We start from the raw sequence: 15,022 nt of genomic DNA, 5'->3' as shown, positions 1-15,022 counted from the left end.
ATCACGTCAGGTATGTATACATATATTCAAGGCTCGGCGATGCAAAGATTTCAAGAGAGCGATCATGCAGAGGTATTTGTACTCGTGTCCGGCCTAGCGCTGGCTCGCCAGGGTTTGCATGAAAAGCGTTGAACTCGTTCCTAGCATCGACATCATACCCATCTCCACCTTGGGAGATAGACATTATATATTATTTATCAGTGAGCTAGATTGGGCGCAGTCTTCCAAGAACTGAAAAAGAGAGTTGTTTATCTGTGTATTCTCTCATTAATATATGCAGCTGTCTGATTCTACACCCGTCCATGCGCGGTAGGCTCGGCTCCAGTCACTGGGCTGGACTCGGGTGAGAATTTGCCCAATCTCGAGACCGAGCAAGGCGGGTTGGTTGCGTGGTATATATATCCAGCCGTCTTCTGGGGCGCGAGTTGATCGTTCTCAAAGCATGTCGGTTGATGTAGCCGGTGGATGTGTCTTGAACCTCTAGACTCGCACTGGGGTATAGTGTACGCGGCGGTTTTGCTGAAGGATCTAGTGAGATATGCCGCGCCAAATCTGTCTGCCATGTCTGGAGGTCATCTCTCGTACCTTCGAGGCAAGCCGCTAGTGTGGTGCTGGGTTACTGTAGGGACGTCGTAACCGAGTTCGGTGGCCCAATCTGGCTATCGCGCAGGAGGAGCGTGCCGGGAAACGGGGCAAGTGGCGACGAGAGTAGAGAGGAGAGAGGAGAGGAGAGCCTGATTTGATTCCCGGAAGGACGTGTTTCCAGGTGAGTCACAAGGGATGCTGAGATGTATTTCAAGCTCCGGAAGGTTGGGAAGTATCAGGTTGCAAAAAGGTGAAGCGTTGAATCCTAGACGGTGTATTTATTGTTCATCCTGAACGATCGGGATATGCAGCTCCCGTGTTCTACATGTTCTTGCAGAACCGAAAGCCCATCGAAATGACATGCAAAAGCGATGTGCGCTGTTCACACTGGTTGACAAACACAATTCTGCCTCGACCTGGACTCCTCCGGCTGTGTGATCGCCGCTGTGCGGCTCCCCCTCTTCCAGGCCATCTGGTCCTGATACGTAATTTCGAAGCCTTCTCATTCTATCCACGGTTATGGAACCGTCCATATCCGCTCCCTAAAAACTAAATCAAAGGTCGAGGTTCCTCGCCGTTTTCCTCAAATGGAAATACTCCAAAGTCCAAAGGGAAAGAAATGCAATTGTTCAAGGTGGCGCCGAAAAGGATTAGGGTTCGTCGGAATCTTTCACAGGTCGATAAGCATTGCCTTTTTGTCTGAGCAGGCGATCACCCGTGGTAGGGATCGGCTTCTCGACACGGAGGACCCAGCAAAGAACATCCTCTGCAGGCAACAAGAACATCCAAACCCTGTTACCGAAAAATGAGAGCGTTGTCGTGCACATGGCAACAACGGCATCCAGCCAATAATGGTTCGCCGTTGCCACAATAACCGATAGAACTAACAATGGGTAACAAACACCAGCAATGAGGAATGCAATCTGAGTAAACGCCGATTTCCTGTTCTCGTTTCGTTGCAAGCGTCGTCCAAATCCGGAGTGATACAAAAAGGTGGATCCTATGCAAAAGGCGTATGTGAAGTGAAGGCTGGGCATGGCAGCCAGCTGATTGACGTAGTTTCCACCGACCCAGACGGATTCTGAGTTGGATTGGCGCACGGTATCGTGGAAACCGTACTCCTTGGGGAGTAATCGTGGTGGCATGCAAGGGAAAAAGGTAAAGATGAAGAAGGCGGCGAAGTTGCCCAGTGTCATGGTACGACGGGCGACAGCGAAGGTGGCGTGGTTGGGGGCGGCATAATAATACCATGAGAGGAAGCTAGTGGGGGTGAACATGTCAGTCTCAGAGGCGTGGAAATGCAAGGCTGTGGGGAAACATACGCGACAGTTCCTGGGATATGAACCAGCGAGTAGATGCGATTCAGAAAGGTCATGGCAGTTAAATGGCCATTCAAGAAGAATTGCTGGAAGTCGACCTCGCGGATGAAAAAGACAAAGCTCAACCAGGATTTGTGTTCGATGTCGAGAATCAGAACGCCATGGTCTTGGGCCAGCTGCCACAAACCATCGTTTTTCGAGAACAACAACTGCGCGACGGCCTTCGTGACTGCGTAAAAGGCCAGGTTGAGGACCCAATAGAACATCTCGATTAAAAAGGGAAACTTTTGCAAAACGCGACTGTGCCAGTGATCGGCGAAACGAGAAGAATTCGGGGTGGTGACAAGCATGCCACAGCAGTTGCGCTGCTTGGGCGGGTACTTGATGGCACCAGTCACAGAATCCAGCTCTGCGGTGGCATTAGGAGAATCGGAGTCGATGAAGGATCCTGAAGGGGAGGATTCTTGAGAATTATCACGTGACAGGAGGGAGCGGGTTTGGGAACGGCCTCGCGACGACTCGAATATTCGGTAGCCATGGCGTCTATTGAAGGTGAGAGATGCGATCATTATTGAGATAACAATCTGTTGAGATTAGAACCGCGGTACGCATAAAGAGAAGAGGAAATTCCTGTCACTCACAATAGGCTCCATCCAAACATGGGAGGCGAATTGGGCGCCACCCATGTCGGGCTTGGAGGGGGTGGCAGGGTCGGAGACATTGAAGGGCGAGGTATCCATATTGGCGAGAGGGGTATATTATCGAGTTTGATGTATCATTTACGTGAATTGTTGGGTGAAATGGTGCGTTAATGATCGAAGAGAGGTGTCGCGTGTCCTGTTGTTGAATGGTCACGTGCGGTGGGAAATGTTTGTGTTTTGGGCGCGGAAACGTTTCTCCCCTGGGTGGCAGGCGTCAAATGAGTGAAAAGGCACCGAACTTTCTAATGTCGAAATAGGGCCAATGAGTATCGAGTGTAAAGTGGGCAGCGGTCGAAGGAAACCCAGGACCAGGACCAGGTTGGCAGGAGTCTTGGGGAGGGAGGAGGGGATGAATGACAAGATGGAAAAAAAGGTGGGAAAGGAATGAGGGAAATAGGGAAGAAGAGGTGAAAAGTTGGAAGGAAAGTGAACGATGGTAAGGCAATGCTTCCAAGGAGAGTAGGATTGGTGGTGATGATGAGTGAGAAAAGAGAGTGCGTAAGTGAAAGACAGTTGAGCGTGAAAAGAGAAACTGGTGAAGTGCAGAGTCAGTTACTAACTTAGTACTGACTAGTTGATTAGTGAATTGATCACCCTGGTTATTACCCAGCGAGTTCATCGTACTTCTCTGTACGGGGTACAGAGGCCCGCGAAGAGATGAGCCTCCGAAGCCTGGTTCCATGGTCAGGCGGTACAGGTGCCACTCCTACGAGGTTCTGCCTATGGACGAGAGCCTACGGACTCCTGTTACAGGGCTGTGCGGCCGCCGCGTGTAGCCTTCTTTGATCATGGCCTCTGGACTCCCCCCTACGGCCGTCTGGAGATTCGAGAGGGGACCGAGACCCATCAGCCCCGACGCCAGTCCCTATGGGGCCGAGGGGCCTTTCAGTACTCCAATGTTGGGAATGTTTGGCGGTACCGGGCGTTAGGCTTTACCGGGGTTGATTAGCAGTAGCATTGTGGCTGTTCTGCACAGTCCACAGCCGCCGCCAGGGCTAAGGGCACTAAGCTCTAGGCGGGTCTAAGTGGCCCAACCTTGGCTGCTCAGGTAAGCAATTGGCCTCCTTATTACTCAAGCCGGGATGCAATTAGCTTGTCTCTTAGTTAAAACTTGGTGCCTGGGGCGTCCGTATTAGCAGCCGCCATCAAGCAATTGCTGCCACGAGATCACCGCATCAGTCCAAGCCTCGTAACTCTGCACGCGACTGTTGTCTACGAGCACCTAAGGGGAGTGCTCTTTCGGCCGTTGGGAAATACAAGAGCACGCCCTAGCACTCGAGCACTGTTGTTCACTTCCATTTCGGCATTAACATGACACGAGATGGAGATCTCTCTTCTGGGCAGTTTCACCAGCTGACACCAAGATCTACACCACTTACGGAGGCCTCGGGAAGGGGGATAAGGGGAAGTAGACAAGCCACCTGGTCGGTGGTTGGCCTAAGCACAGGACTCGGCCTCCTGAATTATCCTGGCCCCCAGCCTATTTCCCCTTGGGCCTCTTGTTGCGAGAAAATACGGATACTGGATTGCTCCGTGTCCACTGTCCACACCGCACAAAAGATCTCAGGCCCTGCTTACGCTGTTGTTTTTCTCACTATGTGATGATTTTGCAGTCTAGCCCCACGAGAGAATCGCATCTCCATCCAGGGGGATTCTGGCAATTGTGCATGCCTGCATCCTGTTGATTTCTACCGAGCACCGAGTACCTTGTACATTGTCTCTCCTCAACACGTACAGTAGTTCCGCGGCACGCCGTTTTATGCACACATTCTCCATCACAATGCCGCCCACCTCTCCTATCTTATCCAACAGCCTCAATCCACCATCGCCATGGCACTTTCCAGCTCCGTCTCCCGAGTGAGTCACAACTCGCGACTCGCGACATACCCATCATGGTCATTCAAATGAATACAAGACATCAGAAGCGCTTTTCTCTTTCCCATGCAACCCTCATCTGATCCAGAGAGCTCTCCAGGAGTCCAAGCTTCGGTACTCCCGGATATGTTAAGCTCGCGGCTACTGCCACCCGTCAGACTCACCACGAAACTCAACTGGCTTTTAAATAACCTCAACGCTCCTTCGGAGTCAAGCTGGCCCACGAATGGATGCCCGGAAACGGTACAACAGTCTTGCCTTTTACCCACGCCTCCCACGTAATACTTTCTCGAAGGGGGCACAGACATCCAATTGCCGGTGCTGCCTAACGATAGTGCGAAAGTGCAGGTACAGAATACTTAGCGACCCGTACCTCGTAAGGAGCACCACAAGAAGTGGTGATGTACGAGTATGTACCGCAGGTGGGAGGCCACCTAGGTTCCCAACCAGGTAATCCTTTGATGTTCGCAAGTTCGAAGAGAGTAGGGACATTCGCTGAAACGCCGTCGTCCCATGGTGTGCGTGCCTGGGGAAAGCAAAAGAAGAGCGTGACCAACAGAAGGAGGGGAGGATGCCGCGTATCTGTCAAATTTCGGCACCGGATCGAATCCGGGCAATGTATGCACACTCCACGTCCAGAATACTAATATACAAGAGCATCGTCACCGCCAAGATCACCTTCTTGACTGCATTGTAGTACAAACCTAGGTAGTTACTACTGGCGACATGCAGGATCTCCTTTCAGGGACCTGCTCACCCCCCGAGTATGGACCATGTGCCTCCCGCTAGATGACTGCGCGTCCTGTATATAGGCCGAGCTGCTCCTGAGCGTATGGATGTAATCACGCCCGCAGCTTCTTCTTGCGCAAACAGGCTGGAGCCAACCGTCCGCGAGACCCGCTGAGTCAAAAGCCGACCAACGCAAGCAAAAGGAAGCACTAGTTACCGTACTTGTACATGTACGGAGTAAGCACTCCGAGTAACAAAGTCCTAACATTCGAGGTGCTGTATGGAGGGCCCCGTCACTATGAAGACTACTTGTGGCCCAGTCCAGAGTTTTGAAAAGGCACTGCCTAGGGCCCCCGGGGAGTTCTGCTCGTGGTTTCATGCAATAAGTCAGTCGCTCCCATTCCATTCAGCCCCTGCCGAATCGTGTGAGGGTGAACGCGTCCATACGCAGTCTTTGCATACATGCAGTGTATGTGGCTGATATCATTTCTTGGGGCCTTCACAGCATGCCACAAGAAGATGCTATTTGGCCCCACTGCCAGTCTAGATCAGCACTCAGCTCAGTCAGCGCAGTTTTGCAGCTTACTCCTAGCTGTTGTAAGCAGGCATCTAAGGTGTGTACGTAAGTAGTGCAGCATAGTGCTGCGGTTACTACACCGTACTGCGTCGGGACTTGGAAACGAAAGAAGCCTACCATCGACCATCACATAGTCCGGAGGTCTTGGAATGAGGTGCAAAATAAATCTATCTAAACATGACTGGAACCTTATTGCTGGCCCAAGCTCAATAACGTATAAAGATGCAAGTGACTCTGCCCACTCACTCTGCGCCCTAGATAATCACTCTTAGTTCTGATGTCTTCTTCGTTCTTGCGCTATGTTTCTTGAGTAAGAACCCCCGATGCGATCGGACCCACCCATAACGCCGTCAATCCAAATGACTCTCCGTGGATAATGATGCAGGCAAGCCGATAGTCTTGCTGTAAAATGCTAATATAGGACATCATCATGCTCATCCCATTTTGCCGGCCTTCCCGGTATCATGCATGCCACTCAAGCCGAGGGGCATCTCACGACACGAATCTTCGACTGTCGCGGTATTTGCCCTTGGTCGCTTTGCTGGCCACGCCCTTCCTGGGACTTTTGATACCCGATTCTCCTGTGGCGCGCATGATCATGGGCAAAGCATCCAAAACTTGCTTATTTCCCTCAAAGTAATGGTTGACGAACCCTGAAGCCAGAAGTCGTCGAATGGCGTTGAGTCTCATAAACTTCCACCATTTGTCCACTCGCATCTCACCTTCATGGTGAATCCGGACCACCAGTTTCGACGCGTTGTTGGATTGTAGACCGTTCTTGGGATTGTCGATCGTATGTGCAATGGTGGCGAATGACTGGTGCAGTAGCCGTTTGTCCCGGCGACCCATCGATTTGGTGCTCAACGAAGCCAGAGCATTGACCTTCTCCGAAACCTCGTTGGTGTTGTGATACGCATTGTAGCGTTTGACGAGTCCACTATCATCCCGATGTCCACCTTCTTCATCTGAAGATTCATTTCCATCCTCGTCTTCTGAGGGGGTGTCATCGTCTTCTCTAGGGGTGTAGCTTTTCTCGTATAGAAGTGCGATGTTCTCCCCCGCCGCCACCTGAACTCTGACGTCATTGGAATCAAGTTGATCGAGAAATGCTGCCACTGCATCTTCGGATTCGTGCTCAACATCTTCGACTTGAGTGGCCAGAAACCCGTACGTATGCAGAGCCGCGGCAACTACTTCCGCGTTGTCATCAGCTCCGATGAAGGACCCGTCACTAGATGCAATCTCGAGGAGAAAAGTCAGTACATCTAGGATTTCTTCTTCGCCAGCTCCTCCAAAGGAGATGCAGATTGCGAGAGAATAGACAGCAGCTGCTTTGATGGGTAGCGACTGTGAGTCGGAGATAGTGCGTTTGAGCAGAGAGGAAACCGAATCGTACAGAGAGTCGTCTTCGTATGTGATTGCTGTGAGAGCAATGGCTCGCAAGGCAAGTGTGGCTTCCTTCTCAGTGGCTTCTGCCTTGACACTGCGACTGAATGCAGCTAATAGCTCGCTGACTCGGCCATAGAGTCCTTCAGCTAGATAGTGGGATGTGAGACACTTGACATATATGGCCAAAGAAGATTCGCGACTGCCACTACTAGTGCCCTTGCGATCCAAGATGAGTGCGATTGTGTCTTGGAGTTCTTGTCGAAGGACTTCGGTGGATTGCTCATTGAAATCATCACTTTCGAGAAGCTGATCGATCGAGTTGATGCTGCAGATAAGGATTGGGTGTCAGTCATAATCAGAAGCGGCTGAAGGAGCCGAATGCAAACATGCCTTTGGGTGGTCTCATCACTGAGATTTCCATTGCCTGGATCTTCATCGTCGGAGGCATCTCTGCTCTGGATGCGAGAAGCTGCGCGTGAGTTCGCTGCAGAATTTGCCTTTGAGCTGCCACGAGAAGTGGGTTTTGATTTGGCCTTGTTGGACACGGTCTTGCCGCTTTCCAGGGCGCGTCGACGTAAATCTTCATGCATGGTGAATGCTGATCTTCAACGTCTTTCGCGTAGAGGACGGTGGGTGTTGGAAATCTTCAATTCCTCTTGTGTTAAAATGGGTGTTCTGCAGATTTGGGGCGTCGAAAGTGGTCCGACGCAGTTGATTGTGGGGTCACCCTTTGGGCAGTGAGGCTCGATGAGATGAGGTACTTCGAAATTCCATGTGTATTGGTTTGGGTGAGAGGGGCTCTTCAACTAGTCCTGAGGCTGTGGAGAGGCGACGTGAGGACCTCTTGGGCAGGTGGGCAGAAAAGAACCTTTTGAAGGAAAAATTGAATGAGATCCGATGGAATGGGAAGCGATGGAGCGGTGAAGTAAAGGATGAATGGGATGAATGAGTGAATGGATAGCACAATTGATTCGGTTCGATTCGCCTGCAGGCACCAATTGTTTGTGTGGAGGGATGGCAAGTGCGGGCAGAAGCGTGGATGCGCGAATGCGTGGAATAAATGAAGAGGTCCTCGTTGGGCGGGGACCGTGGGTATTGACTAGGCAGCTTAGGCGCTGTAACTAACTCCGAAGAATGGTGGGGGGCACCGACGAGGGCCTCATTCCTCAGGACCTATGGAGATCATCGTGCCTCGTCAGTGGCTGAACCAGATTCCCTTGCCAGCGCACATGCTTCTTGGTGCTCTGAGAGTTGGGCCGAGGGCGCCACTATAAGTTAAATCAGTTAGTTGAACTCAGTCATCGTCGAACTTGAGAAGCCATCCCGAACCAGATCTGGAGAAACTGGAGACGCGCCCGGAGTTAGAGTCGTCAATGTCAAGGCTTTGGTACTTGGCCAGCAAGCACGGTGGTAATTAGTGTTACCACTGCCGACCACGGGCATTGCTCGCTACCTGGGGACGGAGGACGAGCACAGTCAACGATACACCATCACAAGCATCTGCTAATGGGTGTTCACGGCCGACTATATGACTGCCATCACTGCCACCGCTGCCACCGTTGCTCTCCGAGGGCACCGCGATAGAGTATGTCACGAGCATCGTGTCAGCAGATGAGATTGACTCGGCCCGCACTGAGACACCACATCGAAACAACGCATCCTTTTCATGTTAATGTCGTTTGGATTGCAATAATAGGAAATAAGTACCAGTTCCTGTTCCTTTCCTAAATCCCCTTTGCGCGCATAATATCAGACTGATCCAAGATTTCCCCACCTGAGGCTTGCCTCTTCACCTACATGTGCCTGTCAAGGCCAGTGTCTGAAGATAGTGGCCATCGGCATGGCTTGCAATACTCGATACAGAGGGTCGTAAAAGGGCCCGCTTTCTCTCATTTACCGCCTACCGCAAGGTCTTCGTCGTCAGCATCGAGAATGTCGTACTCTTCATCAGTGAGAAATCCTTCATCCTCACTTTCCGACTCCTCCAACTCAAGGCTTTCGACATCTTCCAGTAGCTCTTCTTCCTCCGTCTTCACCGTTGGCTCCATCACAGCTGCAGGGGCTGACTCGGCATGGTCTGCATTGATGTTATGGATGCTCGAGACTGGAGATTCCTTGTCAAGCTTGGGGAAAATCATAGTCGAGCTCGACGCAGAGTGGTCGTCTTCCTTGACTTCCGCCTCAGTCTCCATGCTGGCAGGTGGAGGAGGCAGCAGAGCCGAGCGAATTGGAAGCTCAACCGGAACGCTCTGGACTTGTACATCAATCCAAAGCTTATGTCCGAAGGGAAGACCACCAGGGGTCTTGAGACGCCAGTAAGAGATCGAACGACCATCACGAGGACCCGACTTGACCATCACTGTGAAAACTGCAGTCTGCCCTGGTTCAAGGGTATGGCCAAGAGCATTGCTCCGATTCGCTGCAATCATATTGCTGACACTGGACGGGTGATGATTATCGAGATTGCGCATATCGTCCCCGCCGATGTAGTGAACGGCGCAGCCAACTGGCCATGCCTCTGGTCCAGGGTTACGGAGGGTCCACGATTGCGAAACGAGATGGTTGGGTGGAATCTTCGTGCCATCTGGAGTCGAGTCCGAAACATACCAAGCTTGCAAGTCAGCCACCTGGACCTTGTTGGAAGTGGTTTCCTCGGCCCTGGGAGATTCAGTCACAACAAATGCACTCTCAGCGGGCTTGACCTCAGCTACAGTTTGTACTTGAGTAGCAGCGTTGGTCGAAGTAGATCTGGTGGTCTCAGTTGCGGCATGTTTGGCAAGAGGTTTATCTCCAAGAGTCGACACTTTGTGGCCCGCTTCAGTTTCCTGTTGCGTAGTGATCTGGACGTGGCGAATGGGCGTCTTGATCTTGATCAATGGATGAGTGGCATTGTGACCATTGATGGGGAGGGCCTCGCAGTTGGCACAGAAATCAGTGTCATTACAGATGGCACACTTGTAACGATCTCCGGTGATGTAGCGCTTGTATGTTGTGCACAGAGGCCCATCACAATAGATACCACGGTGAATCTCCCTGTGAACTCGCATGTTGGGCAGCGGAGTATACAGAGGGGCGAGGCGGTGACCCGGATGCTTCTCCTCAGCGGAGATCACGCAGTCTGAGCAGTAGTCAAAGTCGGGGCAGGACAAACACTTGTGGCGAACTCCACGAATGGCCTAGGTGTACTGTTAATGATAGGAAGTACCAGCAGTTGAGGGCATCACTAACCTTGTCGCAGCCATCACAGACAGCCGCATGCTGGACACCACGTCCAGGGGCACAGAGAGCTTTGATCTCGCTGCCAATGGAGTGCTCAATGGTCTCATGGAAGCCATGGGAAGGATCGTGTCCGTGTTCGCCCTCCGCGAAGCAGTTCAAGCAAAGGTCAAAATCGGGGCAGTCATCACAGGTGACGAATTCACGCGAGTGGAGCTCTGTTGTGTTTGTTAGTGGCAGCGACTGGGTTTGCCAATTGGTGCTTACGGTTGATGCAACAATTGCAAGTGCGTTCATCTTCATCCTGTTCTGGACTGAGGGGGGTTGATACTTCATCCACGGCGGGGGTATCAGCCTTTGCCATCTTCTTTGGTGGATGTGTTTCTGTGAAGCTCGGAACCACCACGCCATTCTTGATGGTTCTCTTGATGAGCCAGTGTTCATCTCCATGACAGTAAACGCCGTTGTCAACGCACGACTTGCAGAGATCAAAGTCTCCTTTTTCACAGATGCTACAGTGATAGTGCTCGTCTGGGACGGACTTCCCGCAGTGATTGCAATCAATACTGTAGGTGGTCAATGGGAAATCGTTCAAGGAGGGTAGAGTCGGAAGGCTGAACAGGTCAGTCACAGGAGTTTGGGGTACTTCGCCAGTGGCGTCGGTGCTTGCAGCTGGATGAAAAGCACCGGGGATAGCACATCTTGGAGAATAGGAGCATGTTTGCTGGAATGTCTTGAACGATGGTGCGGTTCCATTGCCCGAGGGCTGTGACAGAACGGTGTCAAGGAAGCTGTGCATCGGCTTAGTCGAACAGGTTGCTGACAAGGCATCGAACGAAGTGTCTGGAATAGTTTTGGTGATGTGGGCAGTCTTGTCATCAATCCCTTCCACCTTGGCGGGTTTGGTGATGGTGGCCTTCAGACGCAGCTTCAGTTTGGCCTTTGCCGCCCGGTACAACTGCTTGTATATGGCAGGATTGTTGCTGTCGAGAGTAACATAGGTACCGGCCGAATCGGAGAAGCGGTCGAATCGAACTTCGTGTTCAGGAGGGATGGCAAGCAGGAGTCGGAGCTGTATCAATGAGCATTAGTTTGATCTCGTTGGGATGGAGGGTTGGGTTTAGTGGTAGCTGGAGTTGGAGAAGCGGCTAGGCTGCCGGTTATCATTTTACCTTCTGAGGAAGCGTGTTGGCACCAAGATCACGAAGTGCAAGTTTGAATCGGCGGTTGGTACCGTCGATGATGATTTTGACGGTGATCAGAGTATCAGGGCCGACAGGGCCAGGATGAGGATGAGGTGTGGCCATGACTAGTGATCAAGTAGTTAGGCGGTGTCGAGACAGGTGGTAGTACGACCTGCGGGCAGGATGCAAAGAAAGGATTTGTAGGCAAGAAGAAGTCAAGAATGCAAACTCATGGAGGTAGCGAGCACCACAGGCACCTCACCGAAGATCACTATGAACCAGCAGTGATGATAAGGGAAGATGGAAGCAAGATTGGTGATGGGAGAGGGTGGAGGTGGAGATGGAGAAGTGAGGTTGGAAGAGGAGGTTTAGGCAGTCACCACACCGGATGAGTTACGGAATGGCAGGTGCAAAGGCACGAATGATAATGACGAATCCAGGTTCCAGTTTGGGTGGGGCGGGGACAGATTCGCGCACGTGACTTCTGGGTCACCCGTCACGAGTGGCCTCGGTTGGGCAAGAGAGGCGGTGGCGGCCACTCATCGAGTCGCAGCACAGCTAGTCGGGTACCAGAGGCAGGCAACCAGAAGCTCGTCCCCCTCGCACCCGCCTCGTCCTCACTTCAATAATGTCCTGATCAACTGGCGGACAACCCACAACCCGCCCACTAAGAGGTCATCCTCACCGGTTCAATTCATCAAAATCGTGGACTGCTGAAAATAATATAGCAAGACAGCCAGGTAGTGTAGCGTGTCCTTGTCATGGTAGCCTCAACCGCTCGTAGTAGGACTTGCAGTGTAACTCCACAGAAGGTATGGGATATGGAGTAGCTCGTACTGTTGTGGGAAACGGGATGGGACAGCTTTGTCTTCTTTTTATTGCCTTACAAGCCAACTCGGGTCTATCCATCCTCTGCCAAACAACAGCCTCGTGTCCAGCTCTCATCAACCTGCCCGTCTCGCACCTATGACTGGCGACTCGCGAATCCAGAAATCAGCCTCGTCCACGAACGTTCCTTACTGCCACCCCTGACGCGTCCTCATCCCCTTCCTTCCATTCTCACACAGCCTGATATTTGTCTCCTTGTAGGGGACGACTTTTGGCCTTTCAATCTAACAGTTACCAACAGCTTTTTCCTGTTGCAAGACTGCGAGATAATGTACATGAAGAATATGATCAAGGATATCTCGAAGCCATGGGGAAAAAGCAACAGCAAACAATGAATTTCACCTGAACACCATAAGAAATTCGACAAGACCGGTTCGCTCCACAAGAATGCATAAGCGCCATACCCCGCTAATCAAACCTACACAGAGAAAACTTTATTATGAAAATATTGTCGGAAGAGATACTAGTCAGCCTGTTTGCCCTTGATAGAACATGCCGGCAGGCATAGGAGAGTAGTGATATGGCTGTTGCCCAGGCATGCCATTGCCCATGGGAACCATGTGAGGGTTAGGAGTGAGTGGAAAGGCTCCTTGAGATCCAGGCGTGAACATAGGTGGGTTGTAGTAGTAGACCATGCCGTTCGATTCGTGTGCCACCATGTTCGCTGGAATCCCGCTCTCCAAAGGTGTTGAGTTGGGCAGGTAGCCCACATGATGGGCTTGGGAGCCAGGAACGAAACTTGGTGGGAGAGCTGGGCCGCCCATAGGCACACCGTACGGCGCACCATCAGTAACCGGCGGATAAAAGACTGGCCCATTATTGTAGCCTGGTCCAAAATATGCGGGTTGCCCCAACTCGAGATAGGGCTGAAATCCTGGAGCATATATCGCGCCCTCGGGGATCTGCGAGAGTGGTGTATGCCCGGCCGCGGTGACCATAGCTTGCGGCTGACCGTGTCTTTCTTCCATGTGTGGCGGGACCTGCTGATGGAACGGCTGCTCAAGTTGTTGGAGGGGAGCCTTGAATGGAAATGAGGTTGGCGACTCGATATCTGCCACCGAGACCGTCTTTTGGGGTCGGGGCTGATGCATGGGGATCGACGTAGAATGACTGCCATACGCAGTAGGAGCGATCATGTGATTTGGTGCCATACCCAAGCTGGCGTTGCCATTCATCAGGGGAAGGCCCGAGCGTGACAATGACGGTGTAGGTACAGCTGATGGCATTCTAACAATCGGTCGGGGGGCTTCCACACCTGGCATTCCCATGCGAGACATGACGGACTCGGCTGGAGATCGGAGTCCATCTCGCATGGTCGAGCCACCCAGTGATGATTTTCGACTCATTGCAACGCTAGGAGTGTACGCACTGCCATACATGCTCGGTCGACGGCTCCCGTGGAAACTGCCCCTTCCCCGGCCACGACCGTACTGCTGGTTAGGGCGCAGCGCTCGAGGGATGAAGATGAACGATCTCTCAGTGCTTGGAAATATGTAGCGTGGCGCCTCGTCGGGTATGGAGACCCTCACAGGCTTATCTCGTCTCAAGGGTGGGCGGTGCTGCGGTAGGAGAGTATGTTGTCTTTTCACAACGTTGGAAACCAACTTCTTGTGTTCCATTCCTGGCAGTGAGACTTGGACTGTAACATTTCCCCGGACTGTGACAAACGAAAAGGACCTGTTTGGAGCACTAGGCGCAAGCGACTTCTCATTCTTGCCCTCTTGTGAGTCGGCTGGATTCCTTGCCGTGCTTTGGTCAGTCTTTGGTGCGGCTTCATGTCGTTCATGTAGATCATGTGCCCAGGGCTTCTCTGTGGGCTCATTCAACCCAAAACCTCGTCTGCAGGACGTCAGTAACCAGTAACCGTGTTTGCTGCTCATGGCATATACATACCCTGCTTGTGCTACCGAGTTGTATCCACGCCCACGCCCGCGGAGGACAGGCCTCGAGGGCCCATTTGCACCTGTGCTTCGATCGTCGTGGAGGAAAAAGCCACCCCGGTTGGGAACAAAAGCTGGATTTGTATTTCGCTGTTGGATGTACTCTTGATGTTCCCGGCGAGCACGCTGGGCGAACGTCTCATTCCGTGGTGCAGTGGGCACAGCAACATGGCTGTTGACAGGGACGGCTTCATTCGAGTCGGGGATATTATCCAAATGAATCTCTTGGCTGGGTTGCGAGGCCTCTGTATTTCTGACTTCGTAAAGCAGAGCCTTGTTGTCAGCTGTGGAATTGAATGTGCCGTTTACACGTGCAGGGCGAAAGGGCGAAAGGGCATCATGCTTGGATTGGTTATTTTGTTCAACAGCTTTTCCTTTGGGGTGTGGGTGCTGAGTCACCGAGTCCTGCCCATCATCACTGGAATCGCTTCCTGCAGCATCTATTCCATCGCCATTGCTTATGGCAGAGGCTTCACTTAGTGAGTCATCGTCGAAATCACCAACCAAGGAGTCTTCTTCTTCGCCATCATCTTGTCGTCTGCGTCTGCTAGCAATCAGGGCTTTTCTTCGAGGCGCAGGCATGGTTCTGATGACCAAAGGACTTTTGTGAGCCGCGTAT

General features: G+C 52.1%; 4 protein-coding genes across 4 annotated transcripts; all 4 read right to left on the bottom strand.

The window, feature by feature from the left end:
• Window positions 1-1,235: 1,235 nt before the first annotated feature.
• On the bottom strand, window positions 1,236-2,644 carry A1O9_00507 (uncharacterized protein; the record flags this gene model as incomplete). The annotated part of the gene is made up of 3 exons (XM_013409670.1): window positions 1,236-1,845; window positions 1,908-2,488; window positions 2,546-2,644. The coding sequence occupies 3 exons, from the start codon at window positions 2,642-2,644 to the stop codon at window positions 1,236-1,238; spliced, it is 1,290 nt and encodes a 429-aa protein (XP_013265124.1).
• Window positions 2,645-6,278: 3,634 nt separating this feature from the next.
• On the bottom strand, window positions 6,279-7,765 carry A1O9_00506 (uncharacterized protein; the record flags this gene model as incomplete). Its single annotated transcript, XM_013409669.1, has 2 exons — window positions 6,279-7,481; window positions 7,562-7,765. The coding sequence occupies 2 exons, from the start codon at window positions 7,763-7,765 to the stop codon at window positions 6,279-6,281; spliced, it is 1,407 nt and encodes a 468-aa protein (XP_013265123.1).
• Window positions 7,766-9,064: 1,299 nt separating this feature from the next.
• A1O9_00505 (uncharacterized protein) lies at window positions 9,065-11,698 on the bottom strand (the record flags this gene model as incomplete). Its single annotated transcript, XM_013409668.1, has 4 exons — window positions 9,065-10,351; window positions 10,404-10,609; window positions 10,659-11,463; window positions 11,564-11,698. 4 exons carry the CDS (start codon window positions 11,696-11,698, stop codon window positions 9,065-9,067), a joined length of 2,433 nt encoding a protein of 810 aa, XP_013265122.1.
• Window positions 11,699-12,930: 1,232 nt separating this feature from the next.
• A1O9_00504 (uncharacterized protein) lies at window positions 12,931-14,985 on the bottom strand (the record flags this gene model as incomplete). The annotated part of the gene is made up of 2 exons (XM_013409667.1): window positions 12,931-14,302; window positions 14,357-14,985. 2 exons carry the CDS (start codon window positions 14,983-14,985, stop codon window positions 12,931-12,933), a joined length of 2,001 nt encoding a protein of 666 aa, XP_013265121.1.
• Window positions 14,986-15,022: the final 37 nt, after the last annotated feature.

Source organism: Exophiala aquamarina (assembly GCF_000709125.1).
Source record: "Exophiala aquamarina CBS 119918 chromosome Unknown aczIA-supercont1.1, whole genome shotgun sequence".
NCBI lineage: Eukaryota > Fungi > Ascomycota > Eurotiomycetes > Chaetothyriales > Herpotrichiellaceae > Exophiala > Exophiala aquamarina.
Note: the sequence above shows the minus strand (reverse complement) of the source record. Positions and strands in the feature narration are given on the sequence as shown.